This window comes from Camellia sinensis, chromosome 3 (genome assembly GCF_055761805.1).
Source record: "Camellia sinensis isolate YWXY chromosome 3, ASM5576180v1, whole genome shotgun sequence".
NCBI lineage: Eukaryota > Viridiplantae > Streptophyta > Magnoliopsida > Ericales > Theaceae > Camellia > Camellia sinensis.
The window spans coordinates 172,899,639-172,925,976 of record NC_138963.1 but is presented as its reverse complement, the minus strand read 5'-3'; the positions used below and the strand labels follow the sequence as shown (position 1 = coordinate 172,925,976).

At 36.0% G+C, this 26,338-nt stretch overlaps 1 protein-coding gene and 2 long non-coding RNA genes across 6 annotated transcripts; all 3 read right to left on the bottom strand.

Moving 5' to 3' along the window:
* Positions 1–305: 305 nt before the first annotated feature.
* On the bottom strand, positions 306–22,965 carry LOC114289453 (Prefoldin chaperone subunit family protein). Of its 4 annotated transcripts, none has more exons than XM_028233182.2 (7): positions 22,593–22,965; positions 21,578–21,671; positions 8,366–8,395; positions 8,071–8,172; positions 7,017–7,124; positions 884–938; positions 306–777 (listed from the first exon to the last, which is right to left on the bottom strand). In XM_028233182.2, the coding sequence occupies exons 2-7, from the start codon at positions 21,667–21,669 to the stop codon at positions 724–726; spliced, it is 441 nt and encodes a 146-aa protein (XP_028088983.2). In that variant the 5' UTR covers positions 21,670–21,671; positions 22,593–22,965; the 3' UTR covers positions 306–723. The 4 variants fall into 4 exon arrangements, with proteins under 4 accessions (XP_028088983.2, XP_028088985.2, XP_028088987.2 ...); XM_028233184.2 differs by having other exon boundaries at positions 21,578–21,676; positions 22,593–22,901; XM_028233186.2 differs by lacking the exon at positions 8,366–8,395 and having other exon boundaries at positions 22,593–22,924.
* On the bottom strand, positions 5,642–7,010 carry LOC145822915 (uncharacterized). Its single transcript, XR_014364771.1, has 2 exons — positions 6,483–7,010; positions 5,642–6,440 (listed from the first exon to the last, which is right to left on the bottom strand). It is a non-coding gene; the product is annotated as an uncharacterized LOC145822915 (long non-coding RNA).
* LOC145822914 (uncharacterized) lies at positions 14,701–21,571 on the bottom strand. Its single transcript, XR_014364770.1, has 2 exons — positions 18,955–21,571; positions 14,701–18,918 (listed from the first exon to the last, which is right to left on the bottom strand). It is a non-coding gene; the product is annotated as an uncharacterized LOC145822914 (long non-coding RNA).
* Positions 22,966–26,338: the final 3,373 nt, after the last annotated feature.

Below are 26,338 nucleotides of genomic sequence, written 5' to 3'. Positions count from 1 at the left end.
GAAATTGTATGACTCAAATACTTTTTGTTAGGATATTGGAGAACATCTTAACAAACATTAAATGATAACTGATGTTAGCCTTAATTTGGCAAGTCTTTTGACAGACCACTAGAGTGTAAATTTGAGGAAATCTAGCAAAAACGACATTGGCAGTGTCTTTAACACTCCGCTGGAGATGGTTATATATAGCAACAGCTCTATATATAGAGGTAAATGTGCTCAACATGTGTATACTGCTATTTACTGCTTTCACATTATAAATTATTGATGTAGATCAATCAATCCCACCCGATTCAAGTCGTGTCTTGTAGAATTATTTTGCCTTATGAAGGTGATACAGCTTATCTGAAGATAACTTTTTTACAATTAAATGACTAAAATGTTCCCTCAAGATAAGTTTTCCCATTTGATTCAATTCGGGAATCAAACATGACAATAGATTGTCAACACCAATGACACAAGCCATCAACTGTTGAATTTAAATGCATTTCATACTAGAATTAATCTTTTTCTGCTTCCACAAAAGTATAATCCATCAACTTCACAATATTGACACCTTTGTGATAGCAATACCATCTTCTATTTATAGAAACACCACAGAAATGCAGGTCCATAACAAACCTCATTTGTCTGTCCTTGTTTTCTCCTCTCTATCTTCATTGTGTAGATATGCTAGCAATTTAGCAGCAGGAACTGAGTTATACAAAATTTGAGAACTGTCATTTAGTAAGACCCCTCTCCTGGAAGTTGGAGTAATTCTCGTATCCCTTCACAAACCTACATCGATCCAATAAATGAAGTGCGTTTTCAAATGTTTTGAAATAGATAAGGGGCGGGGAAGGGAAGATAAAGCTAGATTAAATATAAATCACAATTAATATACCATCTTAATCTGGGCTTTGATTGATGCAATTAGGCGTGTGTACTCCTCTATTTGCCTGAAAGAGCAGTATCTAGTGATAATCAATTTACATATGTATCATACCAAGAACCAAACAAAAGAACCGGACCTCATTTACAATAACCAAGCAGTTAAACACATACTAAAAAGGATGAGAAGGATCCTCTCCCGTATAGATTTTAGATTGAAGCTTGCTGTTTAGGTTCGTGGGGCTCACCACAAGTCCCGTTTCGATTATCCGAACCGTTCATTTTGTTGGACACTTCGTGTATTCCATTCACACAAAAAATTAGGTCAATTCGATAATTGTAATTTGTTCAATTTTTCACTAAAAAAATAAACAATTGTGTTTTTAAAAATAAATCATATATTTTTGGACAAATTACACTAACAGTCCCTATAGTTTGGGCCTTAAGTCACTTTAGTCCTCGACTTTTTAATTGTAATACATTTGACCTTGAATTTTGAATCTTTTTCCAAATAAGGGTAATTGAAGATACCATTACTCAATTTCAAAGACAAAGTTATCAATTTGATAAAATATAAACTAATTTAACAAAAATAAATGTTAAAAAATATTTTTTAATTTTTAAAAATTATTCTACCTATTAAAGATAAAATTATGTAAAATTAATAAATTTTTTAGACATTTATATTTTTAAACCAAATTTTGGATAATGATCCTGTAATGAGTGGTTATTTTTATTTTCATTAAATTAGTTTATATTTTTTCAAAAGTCAAATATAACAATAATTTTGATATCATTATTAAACTAATCTATTAAATCAAAAAATTCAAAACTAAAAACATTTCATATAGTAAATATATCGATTATACATTAAAAGCTTAACAACCACCCATTACATGATCATCATCCAAACACAAAATAAAAATTAATTTGATAAAATAAATAAATAAATAAATGTCTAAAAAATTTATCAATTTTACATAATTTTATCTTTAGTGGATGGAAATTAATTTTAAAAATTCAAATGACATTTATTTTTGTCAAATTAATTCATATTTTATCAAATTGACGATTTTGCCATTGAAATTGAGCAATTATATCTTCAATTGTCTTTATTTGGAATAAGATTCAAAATTCAAAGTCAAATGTGTCACAATTGAAAAGTCAGAGATCAAAGTGACACGAGTTCCAAACTATAGGGTCTGTTAGTGTAATTCACCCTATATTTTTTTAGTGACAAACAAAATAAATTGAACAATTTACAGTAATGAGATTGACCTAATTTTTTTTGTGAATGAAATAAACAAAGTGTCCGACAAAATAAATAATTTGGATCATCAAAATGGAACCTGTGGTGAACTTTACTGTCCAAACAGCGCCCACTAGTCTAGATTCTGCACTGGTAGGGATCCTATTCCTAAAAGAAAGAAAGAAAGAAAGAAACAAACAAACAAAAGAAGAAAGTGAAAGAATAAAGACATTTCCTCTTTCATGAGGTAGGCAAGTGTCTTACTGATCCCTGACATACTGATCAAGAAATATCCATGAAGGGCAACTTTCTAGATTGGCATTTTACTTTACATTGTTGTTTGTACCTTAAATTGGAAACAGCTGACTGGGCCACGTGGCATGGAAGTTGCGCCATGAAAGAAAAAGAACAACTCAAGGTAGTTGGAGATAGAGTAGCCATCGAAATATTTAAAAGTCCATAAAAAGAATATTTTTATTATTTGTAGTATATAACAGTTAAAAACTCGAATACAAAAAATAATCAAAGTTTTTTTTTTATAATAGTCAAAAAAAGAGTTCTAAGTATTTTTTATATTTTTAATAACTATAAAAATAGTTTATAATTTTCAGAAGTTTCTAAAAATAGACACAATATAATTGTTTCAGTACCTTTACATTTTAAAATTACATTTATGCCACAAAGTACCCAAAACAAACCCATGTAATATCTGAGTCGTACCCATATCATACAGGTCCCATAGCCAAGCCGTACCTTAAGATTTGTGTACCTCATACACATGTAGCCATATTAGTACATGTATTTGAATTAGGTAAGTACCTAGTACCCATAAAGCAATATTTTTAAAGTACCTATGCGCCATAACTTCTAAGACATTACCATGTCCCTATCGGAAACATATTAGACACTTCTCAACACGTGTAACACAATTGGGAGACACATGTTTGTCACTTAGACACAAATGAAACATATTACAAGTATAAAGAAAATAATTTGAAATCCAATGATGAAATAAAAGCTATGAAAAATTATACATATTAAGCTCCCCTCCTTTAGACGTTGAGAATTAGTATTATGTTGTATTTTTTTATGATCTTTAAACATATAACACATGTATAAAACTATATATTCTGTCCATTTTCCCAACGTGTCATATCCCATAACTTTTAAAAATTATTGTGTCCACGAATTCAGGTTGTGTGTCCGTATGCATGCTACTTAGATTTCAATTATGGAAGGGAGACAAAACCAAATAAGCAAGTGAAATCAGAAACCTTTACCCCTCAAACTTGAGGAACCATTATGTTCATAGCTAAAACTGGAAAGCCCAATGGAGTGTGGGTTGGAGATAGAAAAAGGGAGATGCTAGATGGATCTATAAGTTCTGGATTCAACCACATTATCTCCTGGTTGTAATAATAGGAACTAAGTGTTAAAACCTATCACCTACTTCACCCACTTAAACCTACTCCACTAAACCTAACCCACTACACCACTACCACCTCACCTACTCCACTAAACCTAACCCACTACACCACTACCACCTCCACTTCACCTACTCCTTACCTACTACACACTCACCCTCTTCTATATATAGGAATCATGAATCATTGTAATAAATATAACATAATATCAGTCAATAATATACATCAATTTATCTTACATGGTATCAGAGCTAGGTTAAGAACCTATTCATTCTGCTTCACCGGCGGGCGGCAGCCTTGCCTTGGCCGCCTGCCGGACCTCTACACATACCCAGACTGTAACTTCATCTTCCTCTCTCTTACCTCTCGGCTCTCTCAGACCATGACAGACACCTCTTCACTGGCTTTGTCTTCTGCTGCTCTCTCATCTTCAACACTCAGTTTCTCAAGTAGCCTGGCAGCAGCAGATGCATCTTTGTTTTCCTCTTTCTTTTGTGATTCAGCTACCTCTTGAAACATTTCCATGAATGTTTTGCAATTCTCAACAGACCCAAACCTAATGGCAAAGAGTTCATCTTTCAATTCGCCATCAGCGAAATCAGCCGCATGCCAAACGCATGACTTTTCGTTCCCGGTGTGTTCCTGGACCGACATCGTCGGAAGAACGAGATGGTTGGCGCAGATCTTGAGGGTTTTGGATTGTCGCATAACGAGCCGAACTTTTCCAGTTCCCTTGTGCTTCAAAAGTTTCACTGTACCAGCACCTCTCTCCTTCCACTGCTTTTGCTTTCAACTTAACCGCCGCCGCCGCCGAAGGCGGGTCTCATCTCGGTTGGGGTGAAGATCTTCCAGACAGAAGGCGTCGCCGCCTTGTACTCCGGCGTCTCCGCCACCATCCTCCGCCAGACTCTCTATTCCACCATCCGAATGGGTCTTTACGAAGTCTTCAAGCAGAAATGGACACTCCTATCCATTTTAATATATTCACATCACTATCCTAGCCCACAGGTTCCGAAACCCCCACTGGATTTCTTTTATTTTATTTTAATATATTACCAACACACTTGCACTGTACCAACCCATTTCTTCTCATTCTCATTATTTTTTATTATAATCACATGGGCTTGTCCCATTCTCCTCTCATCTTTTCAACTTTTCTTTCAACTTTTTTTTCCAAAGTATTTGATCTGCCCCAGACGTGGCACAACACTTTATTTTATATATTATTATTATTCTTATTATTTCAACCAAAAAAAAAAAAAAAAAAAAAAAAAAAAAAAAAAAAACAAAGGCAGAATTGCACACCAAACCTTCCCTTATTTTATTCATGTCGGGCCTCATCCCGATCACCATTTTACATTAAAAAAAAAAAAAAAAAAAAAAAAAAACAACCAAACAAACAAAACCCAAACAACCACATACACAGACGGGATTTTTCTTCTCTACTCTGCCGCCTGTCTTTTCTTCTTGCCTCCGTCCTGGACGGCCCTTGACGGTGTTGCCTCCGTGCTTCCTAGACCACCAAGCAAGTTTCCTCCTCCCTGCTCCTCCACTACAGCATATGGTGGACCTCCAAATCGGAACATCACGGTGGCTTTCCGCTTCAGCTCCTTGTTTTCCGCCTTTAGCACACTTATCTCTGCTCGCGCATCCTTATACATGCGTTGGAGCAGAGCCAGTTGGGCGTTTAACTGCTGCACCTCATTTGTCCTACTCTGCAGCCGGTTCGACAAATTTGTAACCGCAGTCATGGTTTCCACACATGACTTCAATGTATACTGATTGGCCTCCACATCCGACTGCACTGCCATTCTTTGCTCCACAGACCGCATAGGAAAGTTCAACGGAGCAAACTCCGGGGCGCTTGGTTGAGTTTCCAGTGCCACCGCACCAGTTATCTCTCTTGTTGACTCGTTGAGATCGGGAAAAAGAGTGAGCAGACCACGGGACGAAGAGGCCATATTCTGGGTAGCTGAACGGGAAGACGAGGCCATGTTATGGGTTGCTGAGTGTTTCAGAGAAAGGTTGGTTACAGAATGGCAACAGAGTGTTCCAGAATCTCTTTCTCAGAAACGGAAGAGTTTTTTTTTTCAAAGGATTTTCGGCGGTTTCAGACTGGTTTGCACAGCCTCCGCCTCAACCTTGGTTAAATAGCCGAGGCCGACACGCCACTCTGTCGCTCACGTGCCTCGCCGCGTCTCCGGCTCACCTTTTGATGGCTCGACGCTTTCTGTCAGGCACGCCTTTTGATGAAGTGGGCGCGCCTTTTGAGGGCGCGACTTTTGAGGGCTCACTATATATATCCATATATATATATATTTGGGCAGCCTATATACACCATCATACAGTGTATTTTTTTAAGGGTCCGACAAGACTCTGTAAACTGTCCCGACATAGATTCCGGTTAGCTCCTTCAAGGGTCCGACAAGACTCTGTAAACTGTCCCGACATTAATTCCGGTTAGTTTCTACAAGGGTCCAGCAAGACTCTGTAAACTGTCACAACAACTGTCACAACATTGTCAGCTACAACGGTCCGACATGACCCCATAAACTGTCTTCTACATCGGTCTGACACCACCATACAGTGTCCTCTACAACGTTATGACACCCCCATACAGTGTCCTCTACAACGTTATGACACCCCCATACCGTGTCCTCTACAACGTTATGACACCACCATACAGTGTCTTCACCATCGGTCTGACACGACCATACAGTGTCTCCTATCCTCTTTTCTTTTATGTATTCGTCTATTTTCTTGTTTTGTTACTCTCTCCAAACTCAAGTTGGCTAGTTCCTATCCCCCTTGAGTTTGCGGGGGGCTGTTAAAACCTATCACCTACTTCACCCACTTAAACCTACTCCACTAAACCTAACCCACTACACCACTACCACCTCACCTACTCCACTAAACCTAACCCACTACACCACTACCACCTCCACTTCACCTACTCCTTACCTACTACACACTCACCCTCTTCTATATATAGGAATCATGAATCATTGTAATAAATATAACATAATATCAGTCAATAATATACATCAATTTATCTTACACAAAGTATAATAAAGATGGATTTGAACTCTCAAACTATATTGAAACGACACATTCAGTTCCACATTCAATAGCTCTGCTGTTCAGTCAACAGAATAAGCTATTCTTTGTAGTGATTACAGAGACTTGATATATGAGAAAGTGGAACTTGTCCATAAGGAACTACTCCTAAAGACCATGAGATGGTACTCTAAATAATCTCAAACAACTTCAAATTGTTCTGTAAATTAATTTCTTTCCAGCATGCAATTTTGTTGTTACCCATATCTTCACCCATGCATCCTGGGTCCCAGTCATTATACTTAAAAATAAAAAGGAATAGAAATATATATATATATATATAAATAAAAAACTTTCAACAAGCAATTTCGATCAATTGGTAAAAAGCATAAAAATATGGCCACATGGGAAATTACCTGGCTAGCTTTTCTTCCCTTGCAATTATATAATTTAGAGCTTCAGACCAGGTGAACTCCACATGAAATCCAAGTCCAACATCTACAAATATACGCCTTGTATCTGGCCTATAGATATGAAGACAACCCCGCAAAAAATAAATAATTAATTAAATAAAATTGACATTAAGTTAAAGTATAGATGCTTTTACAATTACTAATACCTAAGAAGCACAGACACTTCTACTACGGTGGCTTGACATGTCTATGTCTGACAAGTGTTGGATATCGATATTCATTGGACACTTCCAGACATGCCCATATATTTTTCAAAAATATTGAACTTGGACAAGCTTTGAACACTTCTGGGACACACGTCTATCATTTTAGACGCACATAAAAAAAAAAAAAAAAAAAGATTTATTGCTAAATGAAAGACAAGTAGACTTACAAATATTAATCAATCATCCTTAAAACTCTAGAAATTCATGTTATATTGCATATTTTTATTAACTTTGACTGAATAAAATATTCATCTTTACGATATATAATAAATATATAAACCATATACAAGTCGTGTCCTATATTTTTTTAAAAAGTGTCATGTCAGAACTTGTCCATGTTCACGTTTCTTAGCAAAACAAATTTCTCACAAAATGGTGAGATGGAAATAAATTTTTAAAAAATAGAACTGAAATATAAAACTTTTGGTGCAACAACTTACAAAACGTAAAGCACTTCCATCATTAGATGGAATCTTAGGATTAGGGTTGCCCATTGACCACAGGTAAATGGTTCACCTAACATAATTATTGCTCTAAGACAAAGTATATAACCCATCATTGTGGCAAGTTAGTCCCATATTAATAGTAAGGAAAAGTAGCAGTTGACTGAATAACAAACAACAAAAGAACCAAACTACAGAATTTGAGGTTATAGAATTTTCATATACCACAGCAAGATATAGAATTTTCATGTAACACAACAAGATACATAATATGAACACACAAGCAGCACTAGAATATTATGCACGTCAAGTATAATTAGAAAAGATATGATGATATGAAAGACTTACACATCAGCTTGCATGTACACTTCAGAACCGAGATTGACCAATGTCCTGAGACTGGTTACACTATTCTTCTCTAAATTTTCTATGCTCTTTCTCAAATCTGAGCTACAAGTTCAAGAGTTAAGTAAAAAAAAGATACAAACAAAAATTGTCAATGTTGGTTCAAAATTTCAAAGTTTAGGAATGCCTACAATAAAAGAAAATCACTTCAAAAGTATACAAGCAACTCGGTTAAATCAAAAGAAAAAGCTATACATTTCAAGAAACATGACATAAAAAGGGGGCAGAAGAAGGATACAATACTTTTTGTTTTTCAAAGACTTTGTCCCTGCAAAACACACAAAAAAAAGTTAGGAGGATTCATGCAATATTCAAAACTAAATGCTTTAGCCACTTCTCAAGTCTCAACTCAATAAAGTGACAGAGAATTATCCCCTTTCTAGATCAGGCAACACATCCTACACTACAACAAAGTGCACTTTCGGCGATCAAAATTGGAGACTAAAAAAGTTGTGGAATTGGCGACAAAAAATTTTTTTAGTTGGCAAAAGTAAAATATTTAGCTACTAATTCTTTTTAGTTGGGGTATATTGGTTATTGGCGACAAAAAAATTTTTTAGTCTCCTTATATTGAGTTTTGGCTACTAAAACCATTTAGTCGCCGAATGGAAAGTTTATTTTCGGCGACAAAAAGGAATTTTAGTCACCAAAGAACTTAAATTTTTGGAGGGAGACATTTCAAATATTTTGGAGGGATTTATAAAATACTTTCAGCGACTAAAAAATTTTAGTCGCCAATAACCATCAATATAAAATATCTCATGCTCTCACTCTTCTCTCTCATCCTCTCTTATCTCTCTTTCTCTCATTCCATGGAGAGCTGCCCGCCACCGTCGCAAGGAGCACCCATCTCCGACCAGCCACTGTCGCACACGAGCACCCATCTCCGACCAATGCCATTGGGATTTTTTTCCCTCTTTTGAAAAACAGAAGAAAAAAACTTGGCACAAAATTCATATCAAACACATCCCCATTCCATTATCCACTTGGAGAGAGAGAGAGAGAGAGAGAGAGAGAGAGAGAGAGAGATGGTGGAATAGCTTGAGGTTCTGGAGGCATCACATCAGAGTGTGTTAACAATCGTTGTTGAACGAAACAATGACAATCGGCTCTGTTCTTTCCAATCGGAATTTCGCTTATTTCATCAATTCAGGTATGGATTTCCCTTCCCAATTCTTGTATATCTGTATATAAATCCACAATATATGTGCATAATCCAATGTATTTACTCAAACTTGCTTGTCTGAGCTCAATTTTAATTTTTAATTCTTAATTTTTTTAATTTGATATTTGAACATGTCTCGATTTTGTGTCTGTTGAGTAGAAAATATTATTAACGCTATATTTAATATTATTGTTTTTTGGAGTGTGAGTTGTGTATGGTAATTGCTACATTATGAAAAAAATTGATTAAATTGATTGAATTGGATTGATATAGCAACCGATGATCAGCCAAACCCATGGTAAAAGTGTGAACGAGCTAGGCACTTAAATGTAGGGATGAGCATGGTTCGATTTGGTTCGGTTTTGGAGTAACCAAGACCAAATCATCACTTACCATTTTATAAAATTTGGAACCAAACCGAACCATGAAAATACGGTTCTTTTCAGTCTTGGAAACATGGTTTTCAACAATTTTGTCATCATTTTATATCATAATCACAACTTGTTCAAAGATCAAGCAATATATGTATATATGTAAATGGTCTAGTTTGGTTGCAAATTGGAACCATAATTATAAAACTACAAATCAAGTTGTGAAATACGGTGTACCTATTTTAAGAACAGTACCGAACTTTGTATTGAGAAAACCAAACCAAATTGTGGGGGTTTGGACTGAATGGGACTGGTTTACAATTTTTTTTTTGATTTGTTTGCTCAGCCCTACTTAAATGGGAGGTGATAGGGTTATATTTTGTTGTCAGTTAAAGAAAAAAAAAAAATTCACTCCTGAAATTTGGACATACTTGTCGTTGCAAGCGGATAAACTGTGGGTTTTATTTAAGTAATTGAAGATGGTTTAGATATTTTTTTTTATTTATTTATTTACAATCAGTAGGAGAGGGAAATAGGGAAGGGGAAGTTGCATAGTGTAACAGTAAGACCTGAATTCAGACATCACAACTAATAAGGTAGCACACCTCATCCACTAGACCAATCCCCTGGTCTTTGATAGTTTAGATATTAGAATGAGTGTGTATCTTTGCCTAAATGTGGGTTGTTAACAACACACCGTATATGCAGTCCTGTTTTCATTGTTGCATTTTTGGAGCTGATTTGTAATGGACTTCTGGAAGTTTTAAGATTTGCTAGTTATACATGAAACTATAACCAATTGAAATTGGTAAAAATTTGAAATTGTCATCCAATTTAATAGTGTTTTCTGTAGTTATATATATATATATATTTCATATTCAGATTACTTATTAGGAAAGCTGGTTAAAATTTGGCCATTGAAAGATTGCTTACCATGTATTGGGATTGGTTTTAAATGTGATCTGACTGACAATGCATATCCATGTATGCTTATGCTAAACTTGCTTTATGGATCTCATGATGCTTGTGTCTCGTGAAACACTAGCGCAACAAATTCTGGCACACACTTTATCATGTGCTCAGTTGCATGCTATCTTGCATTTGGTGATTAATGATTAGGGAAGTACTTGCTACTGGTAAATTGTTGGAACTTTTGATGATTTGATGAATAGTAAGGTTGGCTGACCAGTAATGACCAAGAAATCTGACAAACCTAGTGTAATTTTGGAGAATCTGTGAATTCTTTCAGAATATAGGGAGGAGTAAATTGCATCAGATATGTATTCAATTGATTTTTATGTTTTGTCGTTTGTAATTCTCCTATAATTAAATTAGGTTCAACTCAACTTAGCATTTTTCATATGGTAATACTTATATTGGCAGGAAAAATATATCAAAAAGAACAAACTACAGCACATCAGTGTGGAGACTGGTTGGGCTTTGCTCCTGGAGAGAATGTGCATACAAACATGTTCTACAAAAATTTATATGTTCAAAGGGGAAGTTTTTCTTTATTTAGATACTCATTTAGTCCATCTCTTCGACTAATTGGTCATTCAAATGGTAAAACTATGAGCATTAATCCTAGGCGAAGTATCAAAGGAATAAGTGAATGTTGTCTTGCTTCATCTCCCTCTTGCAACAAGTGGGTTCAACCAAGAAATCTGGATAAGTTTGGGATCAATAACAGGAAACACCAGTTGTCAAAGCATGTAAAAGTAAATATGACCTGTGTTAGCTACAAATCTGATGAGTACGACAGTACTGGAACAGAGGCAGGCCCATTTGTGTCATCGGAGGGGTCAAGTGAAACTGTTTTAGTGGAAGGGGTGGAGCAAATAAGATCTTGGTGGGAGCAGTTTCCAAAGCACTGGGTGATAGTACTGCTATGTTTTTCTGCATTTCTGTTATGCAACATGGACAGAATAAGTTATGGTCTAGTTTTCTCTCATAATTTATTATTATATCTGAAATATGATGTTTTTCAAATTTAACATGGTTTCTTTCTATGGCACTTTAAACTTTGCTGCTGGTTTTTAGCTTTCACTGTGAATATTTCTTCTCCTCCTAAGTAGTTGCAACTTGCAAGGCAGTTCTATTATATTGAACAATTCTTGACCAAGATGAACAATTCTTAACTGGATTTTCCTTACGTTTCTTTGGCAAATAGATTGTTGGAGGTATCTGGGCAGATAAAATTGGTGGGAAACTAGTGTTGGGTTTTGGAGTGATCTGGTGGTCAGTTGCAACAGTTTTGATGCCTATTGCTGCAGAGTTGGGCTTCCTTTCTTGCTTGTCATACGTGCCTTTATGGGGATTGGTGAGGTTAGCCTCTTCTTTTGCTCCTTTGAGGTGCTTTTATGGTTTACTGGGCTAGATGGATCTACCTCCTGAAACTATTTGATGACACATTTTTTTCTTTATTTTTTGAAATTCAGAAATAATTGTAAAAAAATAAATTGATAGAGAGAAAATAACTTGTATGTATTATTGATTGATATATGTTGATGTGTTACAAGATTGATTAATTACAATTCCTATACAATCTATATATAGAAGAAAATGTGGTAGTAGGTGTAGTGGAGGTGATAGTGGGTTAGGTGAAGTGGAGTGTGTGGTGAAGTGGAGGTAGGTGAAGTGGAGTGTGTAGTGGAGTAGGTGAAGGTAAAGATGGGAAATTCTAACAGCCCCCCGCAAACTCAAGGAGGAGAGAAACTAACCAACTTGAGTTTGGAGAGAGTAACAAAACAAGAAAATACATAAAAATAAAAAAGGATAGGAGACACTGTATGGTCGTGTCAGACCGTTGGTGAAGACACTGTATGGGGTGTCATAACGTTGTAGAGGACACTGTATGGTGGTGTCAGACCGATGTAGAAGACAGTTTATGGGGTCATGTCGGACCGTTGTAGAAGACAGTTTATGGGGTCATGTCGGACCGTTTGTAGAAGACAGTTTATGGGGTCATGTCGGACCGTTGTAGAAGACAGTTTATGGGGTCATGTCGGACCGTTGTAGAAGACAATGTTGTGACAGTTTACGGAGTCTTGCTGGACCCTTGTAGAAACTAACCGGAATCAATGTCGGGACAGTTTACAGAGTCTTGTCGGACCCATAAAGGAGCTAACCGGAATCAATGTCGGGACAGTTTACAGAGTCTTGTCGGACCCATAAAAAATCGCATCCTCAAAAGGTGCGCTCAATTTTTCAAAAGGCGTGCCATCAAAAGGCGTGCCCAATTCATCAAAAGGTGTGCCGGACATGATGGCGAGGCACGTGGGCGCCTTGGCTTGCGTGCCCGTTTGTCGGCTGGTGGCAAGAGGCGCGCGATGCGCGTGGCTGCCTCGGCTATAAGACAGAGGCTGAGGCTGAGGCAGAGAAAAGCTGCGAAAAACCTCTGAAAAAACAAAAACTCTTCTTCGTTTTGCTGAGAGAGATAGTCCGTAACACTCTGTTGTCTGAGAGAGATTTCTGAGAGAGATACTCTGTAATACTCTGTGGCCCAGAAAATGGCTTCATCTTCCCGGAGTCTGCTCACTCTCTTTCCCGACCTCAATGAGTCAACAAGAGAGACAACTGGTGCGGTTGCACTGGAAACTCAACCAAGCGCCCCGGAGTTTGCTCCGTTGAACTTTCCGATGCGGTCGGTGGAGCAAAGAATGGCAGTGCAGTCGGATGTTGAAGCCAATCAATATACACTGAAGGCATGTGTGGAAAGCATGACGGCGGTCACAAATTTGTCGAACCGGCTGCAGAGTAGGACAAATGAGGTGCAGCATTTAAACTCCCAGCTGGCTCTGCTCCAACGCATGTATAAGGATGCGCGAGCAGAGATAAGCGTGCTAAGGGCAGAAAACAAGGAGCTGAAGCGGAAGGCCACCGTGATGTTCCGATTTGGAGGGCCGCCATATGCTGCAGTGGAGGAGTATGGAGGAGGAAACTTGCTTGGTGGTTTGGGAAACACGGAGGCAGCACCGGCAAGGGCCGCCCAGGACGGAGGCAAGAAGAAAAGACCGGCGGCAGAGTAGAGAAAAATCCCACTGTGGGTGTGGTTTTTTTTTTTTTTTTTTTTTTTTTTTTTTTTGTAATGATGTAAAATTGTGATCGGGGTTGATCGTTAAGATGAATAAAAGATGGTTTGGTGTGTAAAGCTATATGGGTATGAATGGAATTGGAAAAAGATGAAAAATAAGTGAAAGAAAAATAAAGAAAGAAATAATAAAAATATATTTGAAAGCAAAAAAGAAAGATGGGAAAAATAAGGAAAGTGGTTTGGAGAAAATAAAGAAAAATAATGGAGTTGGAAATCAAACGGAGGAGAGATGATGATGTTTTTTTTTTTGTTTTTTTTTTTTTTTTTTTATTTTTTTTTATTTTTTATTTTTTTATTTTTTTATTTTTTATTTTTAATATAATATAATAAAAAGAGATATAGATATATATATATATATAAAATAACAAAAGTGGGGAACAAGGAGTGCACCAATAAGCTTTATAATTAAAAAAAAGTTTGGGCGGTGGATGCAAAGTGAGGAGAGAGAGTGTTGGGTTATGTGGGTGGAGAATAAAGAAAAGAATCAGACAGCTGTATGTGTATGGCAGTGACAAAAATTGAAATTCAGTCCACCAATTTAGAAAACCAGCCACCATATTGATCTACCCCACGTGCTAATCGGCTCAAGTTTAAAACCAAAACAATAAATAACCTCTTGGAGGCACTAGCAACTGTGGGCCCATGTGTTTGAAAATACATACATAATATATAAATATAAAAAACTTTTATATATATATATATATAAAAAACAAACCAGCCCATGTGCATAAACTTTTAACCCAAATTTTGAGTTTCCCTCCATGCTACTAGCATGTGCCGAACCCAAAAAAAAAACTGCACAAGTACCAAACAACCCCTCCTGCAGTAGCCAGCTCTACAAAGACTTGAATGGCACACTCAACCAAACCTCAAAACCAGCCCACGGTTTACTACGAAACCACCCACAACTCAGATTAAAAGAATTAAGAGAAGTGGGGACTGGAAGAGGTAAAATGAAATGTTCACCTCAGAAAAAATAAGCTACAAGAAAAGAGTGTCTTATTTGCTCCTCTTCTTGGCTTCACTGTACAGAACAACTCCGATGACAGTAAGCAAGAGTAGCCCATCATCCCTGTTGCTGAGATGGGATTCTTAAATATTAGAATGGAGATAACCATAGCAACAGTACCTTTAGCATTTCCCAGTACCTGGAGAGTCAGATCCGACTTGAGGAAGTTGGAACGCCATTGCTGGAAAATCTGTGTAGCTGAAAGATCTTCAAGCCACAACGCCATGGTTGAGATCGAGAAGAATCATGGCGGCAATGGAGAAGACAAGACAATGGTTCAAATCTCTCTCAAAACCATCGGTCCTTCTCCCTCTCTCCTCAATGTCCCCTCTCTCATCAAAGTGCAGGATCTGAGAAGATTGATTGCTGGGAAGGCTCATTTACCTATTGAGAATTTGAGGCTTATTTTGCAAGGGAATGTGTTGCATGACAACAAAAATGGTTTAGATGAATTCGTCCAACTGAATAATGAAGATTCGCTGATTGTTGCTGTCAAACCAAAGCCATGAAAGATGATGATGAAGGTATGTGTAGAAAATTTTAGCGGATTAGGTTGAGGTCCGGCGGGCGGCCAAGGCGAGGTTGCCGCCCGCCGGTGAAGCGAAAAATACTAAGTGCTTAACCTTGCTCTGATACCATGTAAAAAAATAAATTGATAGAGAGAAAATAACTTGTATGTATTATTGATTGATATATGTTGATGTGTTACAAGATTGATTAATTACAATTCCTATACAATCTATATATAGAAGAAAATGTGGTAGTAGGTGTAGTGGAGGTGATAGTGGGTTAGGTGAAGTGGAGTGTGTGGTGAAGTGGAGGTAGGTGAAGTGGAGTGTGTAGTGGAGTAGGTGAAGGTAAAGATGGGAAATTCTAACAATAATATTGCACATGTCCAGTTTGAATCTAGTCTACATTTAGAGGGTGTTAATTGTCGTAGTTTGGCTTCTAAAATGAATAATGAAAACTAGATTTGGTTTCCTATGAAATGGGGCATCCAAACAATGAAGCACCAGTGAGGTATTGTTGGTACAACACAGACATCTTAGTCAATTGATTACCTAAAAATCTCTATCTATTTTCTAGTGCTGGATGCTATGATGCCTAAAGCTGCTGTATTGTTGGCTAAATGTCAAACTGAAGGTTCAGCCATCTTGTTTATTGGCAGCAAAGAAACATGTCTTACTAGTTTTCAGTTTTGGATAAGAGGATTTTTGGTATTCATCTAATGATGACTACTCTATATTCCCAGAACATTTTCTATAAAGGTAAGATGAAGTCTGATATTTTTGTACAGTCTAAACAGGGAAGAATGTGTTATATGCAGACAATTAACTGATGGAAGCACACAAAACATGCATTTAGTCCGCATAGTTCACGTAGCACATTTACATGTACAAAATTGGAGCTTCCGATTTGGCCCAACAAATAAAAATGCTATTGTCTTAAATTTCATCAGTGTGAATTGATTTTCCCTGTTGCATGTCCTCACACTTCTTGGAACCACACTACAATGTTGCTACTTATTCCTGTGCTTGTGTAAGCTCCTTTTTTTTTTTTTTGCTGAAACATAGTGAATATGCTAACTTCACCGAGTGTTCTTTCTAATGAACATGATAATTTAATAAACAAATGATCAATGTATGCTAACACAGATGCCCCTTTTAGTGTGAGTTTGCAAATTGGAGTAAACAATGAAATTCAAGTCATTTCATATAATTTTGTAGCTTATAATATCTCAACTGAGTTAGTTATTTAATTTTTCCTTCTCCATAAGCTAAATTACTTGTTAAATAAATTGAACCATATTCTGTTTAAACAAAAATCAAGCTCTGCATTTTTTATTAGTGTTAGAATTTACCTTCACCTACACCACTATCACCTCACCTACTCCACTAAACCTAACCCACTACTTCACCCACTCTCCACCTACTTCACCCACTTAAACCTACTCCACTAAACCTAACCCACTACACCACTACCACCTCACCTACTCCACTAAACCTAACCCACTACACCACTACCACCTCCACTTCACCTACTCCTTACCTACTACACACTCACCCTCTTCTATATATAGGAATCATGAATCATTGTAATAGAAATCAATAACATTATATCAATCAACAATACAATTCTCTATTTCTCTTTATACATTAAATTTCTACATGGTATCAGAGCCATAAGATTTAGGCCCGTATTTTGTTTTCTCACCGGCGGGCAGCCGGCCGGCAACCTTGCCTTCGCTGCCCGCTGGAATTTTGTACACATACCTTCACTTTCCTGCATCTTCCAACTTTCTTACAACTGTTGTCCCATAGATGGGTTTCATATCTACCAGTCCATCTATGCCTTGTGACACCTCTATACTGTGAAGTCCTCTGTCCAAATGTATCAATGGACTTCCTATGGCCAACCTGCTTCTGATCAAGCTTCTCAGCCCTCTTTTCTTCCCCTCCTTGAATGGTGTTTGGTACACCTCATGGCCTCTAAATGCATAGTAATCTGAGTATTGCTGGGCTTGAATCTGCTGTTGTTGACTATTGTTGGTCTCATGATCTGGGTTGTGGTGGTAGTACATGCTCTCTTCTTACATGAGAAGGCGCGTCACTGTCGGAATACGGGCTGCCGCCTCTGGCCCCTTAAGCTTCCGCTGCTTCCGCCCTACTCTTGCTGGCGGCGCCGCACCTGCGCTGAAGGTTGCCCAATTTAGGCGGAAAGTTTGCTCGGTATTTGGCATTGTAGTACCATTGGTTGTCGATGGCATCATCTTCACAGCCTCAATCTCTCTCCTCGAAATCACAGTGAATTGAAATTCGGCAACAAATGGTATACAGAGTGGTAGTAGTACTGTTTTTGTGCGAAGGGACAGAAATCATCACATTTCTCACCTTTTTTCTTTTATTTTGTCCTCCACTTTACACCTCACATGCCTTCTCTCTGTCTAAACAATAATTTTCCACCACCCAACTTTCTTTTTATTTTATTTTCTTTTCTTTTATTTTATCACCAACTCACTTCTTATGATGAAAACACATGCCTTAATTTATTTTAATAACATGAGTGGCCTCCCTTTTCCACCATCTCCCTCTTTTTCTACACAATATTTTTTGTACCACCGCCCACTCCATGATACCCATATTAATATTATTATTATTTTCACAAAAAAAAAAAAAAAAAAAAAAAAATTCATTCCAGTTGATTTTTCTGCATTACCACACCTACCATTCGAGTTTGCCAAACACACTTATTTTATTCATGTCAGGATCAACCCCGATCACAATTTTACACAAAAAAAAAAAAAAAAAAAAAAAACAAACAAACAAACAAACCACCACAACACACCCAACACCCACAGTGGGATTTTTCTTCTCTACTCTGCTGCAGGTCTCTTCTTCTTGCCTCCGTCCTGGACGGCCCTTGCCGGTGTTGCCTCCGTGTTTCCCACACCACCGAGCACATTCACTCCACCCTGCTCCTCCACTACAGCATATGGCGGCCCTCCAAATCGGAACATAAAACTGGCCTTCCGCTTCAGCTCCTTGTTTTTCGCCTTTAGCACACTTATCTCTGCTCGCGCATCCTTATACATGCGTTGGAGCAGAGCCAGTTGGGCGTTTAACTGCTGCACCTCATTTGTCCTACTCTGCAGCCGGTTCGACAAATTTGTAACCGCAGTCATGGTTTCCACACATGACTTCAAGGTATACTGATTGGCCTCCACATCCGACTGCACCGCCATTTTTTGCTCCACTGACCGCATCGGAAAGTTCAATGGAGCAAACACAGAGGTGTTTGGTTGAGGTTCACTGGCCACCGCACCAGTTCTCTCTCTTGTTGACTCATTGAGGTCGGGAAAGAGGGTGAGCAGCCCGCGGGAAGACGAAGCCATTTTTCTGGGCTACAAAATGTTCCACAGTTTCTCTCTCCAAAGAGGTGGAGTTTTTTTCAGAGAAGGGTTGGTTTCAGAGGTTTCAGAATGGTATGCCTCAGCCTCAGCTTTCGTCTTGGTTAAATAGCCAAGGCAGCCACGCGCATCGCGCGCCTCTTGCCACCAGCCGACAAACGGGCACGCAAGCCAAGGCGCCCACGTGCCTCGCCATCATGTCCGGCACACCTTTTGATGAATTGGGCACGCCTTTTGATGGCACGCCTTTTGATGGATTGGGCACGCCTTTTGATGACACGCCTTTTTTGAAAAATTGGGCGCACCTTTTGAGGATGCGATTTTTTAAGGGGTCCGACAAGACTCTGTAAACTGTCCCGACATTGATTCCGGTTAGCTCCTTTATGGGTCCGACAAGACTCTATAAACTGTCCCGACATTTGATACCGGTTAGCTTTTTCAAGGGTCCGACAAGACTCTGTAAACTGTCCCGACATTGATTCCGGTTAGTTTCTACAAGGGTCCGACAAGACTCTGTAAACTGTCCCGACATTGATTCCGGTTAGCTCCTTTATGGGTCCGACAAGACTCTGTAAACTGTCCCGACATTGATTCCGGTTAGTTTCTACAAGGGTCCAGCAAGACTCCGTAAACTGTCACAACAACTGTCACAACATTGTCTGCTACAACGGTCCGACATGACCCCATAAACTGTCTTCTACAACGGTCCGACATGACCCCATAAACTGTCTTCTACATCGGTTTGACACCCCCATACAGTGTCCTCTACAACGTTATGACACCACCATACAGTGTCCTCTACAACGTTATGACACCACCATTCAGTGTCTTCACCAATGGTCTGACACGACCATACAGTGTCTCCTATCCTTTTTTTTTTATTTTTTATGTATTTTCTTGTTTTGTTCCTCTCTCCAAACTCAAGTTGGTTAGTTTCTATCCTCCTTGAGTTTGCGGGGGGCTGTTAGAATTTACCTTCACCTACACCACTATCACCTCACCTACTCCACTAAACCTAACCCACTACTTCACCCACTCTCCACCTACTTCACCCACTTAAACCTACTCCACTAAACCTAACCCACTACACCACTACCACCTCACCTACTCCACTAAACCTAACCCACTACACCACTACCACCTCCACTTCACCTACTCCTTACCTACTACACACTCACCCTCTTCTATATATAGGAATCATGAATCATTGTAATAGAAATCAATAACATTATATCAATCAACAATACAATTCTCTATTTCTCTTTATACATTAAATTTCTACAATTAGTTACCTCACTAGTTTTGGTTACAGATTGATGATGTTGGCATGAATACCGTGATGTTTTGGGCCAGATTGATGATGTTTGCATGGGCACAATTTACATTATATTTTTATTTATGGAAAACATGTACACCTGATATGTTTTGTTATTAAGATTTTTTTTAATTTGGATTTTAATTGTTGGTTTGGATAGTATATGTATTTGTTGGATTAAACTATGTTTATGGATTCTTATTTTCTTTGATATGTACGGTTAATAGTTAAGTTTTGTGTATGGTTGAAAATTGAATGCCACGGGCTGTGGAGAAATATTTTTATTGAATGGTTGAGAATTGATTGAAAGAATGAATGAATGGATGAATAATTTTATATATGGACAGGTTACAGGTGGCGCAAAAAATATTACAGAACAAATTACAAAAACTAAATGAGACCATTTGGTGACCAAACAAATATCACAGGTTGGCTTTTGGCTACTAAAATTTTAGTCACCAATTGTCAAAAAGTGAAACTTTTGACTACTAAATTTTTAGTCACCAATTCTCAAAAAGTGAATTTTTTGGCTCCCAAATAGTTAGTCGCCAAACATACATGTTCAATTAGCTACTAAATAATTTAGCCCCTAACAGCAAAAAAATATATATATTTAGTTATTTTTAAAAAATATATGGCGACTAGTTTTAGTCGCCGATAGGGCTTTTTTGGCTACCAAAAAAATTTTAGTTGCCATTTTCTTCCCCAACAAACTATTGGCGACTAAACTGGCAACCAAATATAGTAGTCGCCAAAAGTAATTGGCGACTAAAATAAGGCTTTTGGTGACTAAAATTTTTGTCGCCAAAAGAGAAATTTCTTGTAGTGCTATCATTACTTCATTACTTATCCCATTTCCACAAAAAGCTAGTGGATCAACCAACTTTGAGCAGAAATCTAAAAGTCCAAACGTATCCTGTAACAAAATGTTAAACTTGTGCTAAAGGACTACTGCCACTTGGATTTTTAGAATATCTCACAAGACATGAAGCAATTCTCCATACATACACATAAAAACATGCACTACCCATCCAAAGTACATCTTCGATACCCTACTCAATTGATGGCCATCGGTACTTCTAAAATAAGCAAGTACATCTTTAATACCCTTCTCAATCGAATTGACGATCCATCGACACTTCTAAAGAAGCAGCGATTACCAGCCATAAGCAAAACCAAACCCAACTTTATTACAGAAAACATCCACAAAGAAACTGGTCAACGTGAGAGAGTAAGACAAGGGGCTAGATTTCTGGCCCAAGATGAAAGCTTGTCCATTCATACAACTAAAAAACAAAATCATTCCAACTAATGAGCTTCCACTTGGGACGACACTAACCAACATGTACCCATAATTAATTTCAAATAGCAACAACAAAATTTTACTAATAGAAACCACAGAGAGCATAATTGGTTATTTTCATCAAAAGGTAGTAAGACAAATGATGCAATTTCATGTGTCATGAATCATGGTATAAAGGGGTTTAAAAACTAGACTAGGAAAAGAAGATACTCTAACTCTCCTTGCCAGTTCAATAGAGGGTGGACGATCAGTAATAACCAAAAAAATAGAAAATTTGGAAAATGTACCTTTCAGCAATAGCACGAACAAGGTCTGGTTTTAAGCGACGATCTACAAATTCCTCAAATCTCTGCACCTTTTCCTGTCGGATACTGTCCATTTCTGTCCTACCACATGATGAATTCATCTTAAGCATACTCATACCAAGTTTTGAAACCTTGCAAGAGATTCAATGTTCAAGCAGTAATAATCCAATGGGTTTTGTGCCATTTATGAAAGAGTTAATTACACCAAGACCCTCTTAACTATTGGTTGATCCCTTCAACTATGAAATGAATCACTTCCATGGTTCCACCCTCCAGAAGGGGCCATTTTTACAGTTTTCAAAATGTATGGGTTTACATATAAGAGGTAAAGAGATATTCATTAATAGTTGAAGAGTCTTGGTGTAATTAACCCTTTATCATAAATTATGTCTCTTCGATAAGTAAATCATATGAATGAATATGCAGAAATGTTTCTTTTCAAGTATATTATATACATGTCATGGGGTAGAATTTAATTTACGTATCTACTTCGTAGGAGTAAAACGAAATGATGTATATCATATATGGATAACTTTTCTAATCACTATGCAATTTTTTAAACTGATGTTGTCCATAACAAGGACCAAAGACTGACTAAAGTTCAAAAACTTTGAAACCCAATTCCCAAGTTGATCATTGTACATCTTCTTCCCTAACCCAGTACTTAATTCAAGTTCGCCAATGATTATACAAGAATATCAAAGTGAATGGGAACAAAGAAAAGATCGAAGCAAGTTCAAGTTAGCCCAATGTCTCAATCAGGCATTTTATCGAACATCATAAATGCAACAACATACAGTTTGTTTCAGTGCTCTAAATTAAAAAGTTCAAAAGCATTCAATTCGTTTTAACTATTCAAATCCAAATCCAAATCCAAATCCAACTATTAGTCGTCCCATAAGAAACACAAAAAGAAGAAGAAGAAAAACAAAACACACAAGCAATAAAGCTGTGTTTACCAATTTTTTTTATAATTTTTTTTCATATGGTTCCTTACCAAATGTTTGAAATTAGTGCAGACAACAATCCACTGCGTTGATGAACTGCCGAGAGGCGATTGAAGTTTGGAGAGCCACTGGGTGTCAAAGTAAAGTGATCTTCGATTCACTTTTACAGCGGTGGCTGATTGCGAGACAAGCAAAGACAGACAGACAAGCTTTGCTTTGATGAATTGCTCGCCGGGTTTAATGGGGTCCGACTGTGGTACCAAAAGTAGTATTTGTGTACCATACATGAAACTTATTTTCATACATTAGATTTAGGAAAGGAGTCTAAACGGTTCATTGCTCATATTGTTAACCGGTTATAACCGGTGGAAAATCATTCCCCAAAAACTCTCAGATAAATATGGTGTGTGATTATGTAGTTGTCAAATGAATTTACAATTGGGAAAATTACCATTTAGCCTAACGAACTCAAAATAATTTTAAAAGAAAAATGTTATGAATCTCAAATGATTTAATAATTGTTTGATCAAACTTTTCATATGATTGTAAATGATTTATCAAATTTTTTATCAAATCACTCACATGATTGTGTAAGTCTTACATCTATATAAGAGGTTTGATAGAAAATTTAAAAAATCATTTCGTATTTCTAACCTAATCTACTATAAATAGTTGGAGTGTAATTTTTTACGTGAATTTTTTTTATCGAAAAAGTTACATCCCACATCCATTGGTAATTATTTTCTCCACCTTCCACTGTTTAGTAATTTCCCCTTAACAACTAACTCAGTTTTGTTCTTGCAATGAAAAGAAAATTTTAATTTAAACGAGATTTAAATATTTTAATTTTTTTTTTCTTAAAAGATTAAAAAAGTTTTGTGTAATTTTTTCTTTGCGAGCAAATAATTGGCCGGAATGTACTATTTGTTGATCCTTTAAATTTTCTTTTGAATTGTAAGTTTTTAATTAGATTGGACTGGTAGAGAAATTTTCTGAAATTAAATTAATATATTCAATCTTAATTTTTTTTAAAATTATTTTATACACAATAAAAAACAATTAAATAAATTTGACATACTTTGTTGTTTATTTGCATTTTTATTCACTATTCATTACTAACTACTTACTATTTTTATTCATTATTCATTACTAACAATTAAATTCATTTATTATTTAATTAAATCGTACTAACTACTCAATGAAACTTTACTTAATTAAACTTTGTTATTTGTTGATCCTTTAAATTTTCCTTCATTAGATTTGACTTATTAATCAATTAAATCTCATTTACTACTTAATAAGTTTTTACTTACTATTTTATTAGACTTAGCATACTAATCAATTAAGCCTCACTAGACTCTACTTACTACTCAATCAGCTTCTATTTAATATTTCATTACATTTCACTTACTGCTTAATTTTGGTTTCACTTACTACTTCACGAGACTCCACTTATTACTCAATGAGTTTTTAGTTACTATTTCATTACACTCTAATTACTACTCAATGAGCTTTCATTTACTATTTCACCAGACTCCACTTACTAGTGAATGAGTTTCCACTTACTACTCGATCAATTTTCACCTATTATTTCATTACACTTCATTTACTACTCAATTTTAGTTTTACTTATTATTCAATAAACTTCCACTTATTACTTCACTAGAGGCCCTATCATGGAATGGTTTTGCCCTTTAACAAACTCAATCACTTCATATTTGCAAATATTTGGATTGTATTTGATATTAAAGGATGCATGACAACTCTAGTTAATCGTTTCGATTCTCTTTTATGATCTTCCACCTTAAGGTATTTAGATTGTTGATGCCCTTCTTTGAGCACACCCATCTCCTCAATAAAGTCAAATTACTCTTGTCCTTATACAAGTAATCTCTTCTAATACTAAAACCTTTCACCTTTGCATACATATTATAGAAACTTTTTTCACTTTCTATCGAATCTAATGTCAATTCAAATATATTCTTTTCACTTAGTTGATCTATACAGTTAACATCTCTTTCGGTTGAGAGATCATCAGAATTAACAATATTCTCTTGATTGCCAAGTTGTACTCACTAGTGCCAATATCATCATCATCATCATTATGTAATGAATAATACTAAATGCACCAATTGGTATACCAATTAGTATATTAACAGATGATGTGACATAATTTTAGAGTTTTGGGTATTTGTAATTTATATGATAGGTGGGGTTAGTAATAATCTCATAATATATGTTGGTACACTAATTGATATACCAATTGGTGCATGTAGCACCACCGTTATGTAATTCATATACAATGTTGTTATGCCTAATGTTGTCTTCCATCTTTCGTAAGTATAATAAAATTAATTAGATCAAACCAAATAGTAAGTGATATTACAATTAGTTAATGAGACTCCACTTATTATTGCATTAGATTTCACTTACTAATCAAATAAATCGTACGTACTATGTAATGAGCTTCCACTTACTACTTCATTATACTTTACTTACAACTCAATAATCTTCCACTTAATATTTCATTACACTTCACTTACTACTAAATTAAACCTTATTTCTATTATAATGAGACTCTACTTACTACTCATTGACACTTTACTTACTAAGTGGTAAACTAGTAAGTGGTAAGTTGAGTCGCAAAATGTTGTAAGAATAACTTAGTAAATCATCAACTCAATGATTGGTCAATAATAAATATAAATATGAATTTCAAATTATTAACACAAGAAATATGAATTTTAAACAAAATGTGAAAATGTAAAAATTTATTAGACTTAACTTAGTACTTAGTAAGACACCATTTAATTTGACTTGATTTACTACTCAATTAAATCTCACTTACAACTTAATGACTGGGTAACTTACGACTCAATTAAATCTCACTTACTACTTAATGAGACTCTACTTACTATTTCATTAGACTTTGCTTACTACTAAATTAAACACCACTTACTATTTAATGAGACTCTACTTACTACTCATTGATACTCTACTTACTACTTCATCAAACTTAACTTACTAATTTATTAGATTTCGCTTACTACTTAATTAAACTCGATTTACTACTTAATGAAGCTCCACTTACTATTCGATGATTTTTTTTCTTTAATTAGGTGAAATGTTATTCCAACAAAACCTTAAAATTTATAAATTAAAAATATCACATAAGTTAAAATAAAACATAGATAGTAACATAGATAGATTCATACATGGAGACTCTCTTAAATTTGTAAAAATTAAATCACCCTCTTTCAGTTATCTTTTGTTAAAAAATTATAGAGAAAATCATTATTGTTCATAGTGTGTGCAAATGAATTGTGGGGTCTCCTATATATTTTTCTAATTAACTAATTTAGATGTATTTAATTATTGTCATTAATAAATGTTGTTCATGTTGTGGTAAGTAAAGGAAAGTATTTTTTTTTGTAAATGTGTTCATTTATTGCCAATAATGAATGTTGATAAATAAGAGATATTCCTAAGTATATTTATAAATGAGAGATCTTCCTTGGTAGATCTTATAGCGTGTTAAAAAATAAACAAAATGTGGAGTGAAAGTAGTTGTTTTAAAAAATAATTAAAATTTTTATACAAAATGTAGAGTGAAAGTAGCCAATATAGTATGTTATTAGGTTAGCACAAATTTCAAAGTATTACTTGTTACCTTTTGAACCAATAATCTCTTGAAGATGTCATTTTCAATAGTAAGTATGAGTTTGTACAATAGTAAGTTCTCTTATAGTAAATAGTCAGTGTGACATGTTGCAATAATACGCTAATTTTATAAATA

What these genes read in the sequence shown, in the direction of transcription:
- LOC114289453 (XM_028233182.2), bottom strand. Translation starts at nt 21,669, where the DNA reads ATGGACAGTATCCGACAGGAAAAGGTGCAGAGATTTGAGGAATTTGTA. An exon ending in GTTCGTGCTATTGCTGAAAG is followed by an intron (nt 8,396 to 21,577) that starts GTACATTTTCCA and finishes TGTGTTTTGCAG; the next exon opens with GGACAAAGTCTTTGAAAAAC. An exon ending in GTGTACATGCAAGCTGATGT is followed by an intron (nt 7,125 to 8,070) that starts GTAAGTCTTTCA and finishes TCATATCTATAG; the next exon opens with GCCAGATACAAGGCGTATAT.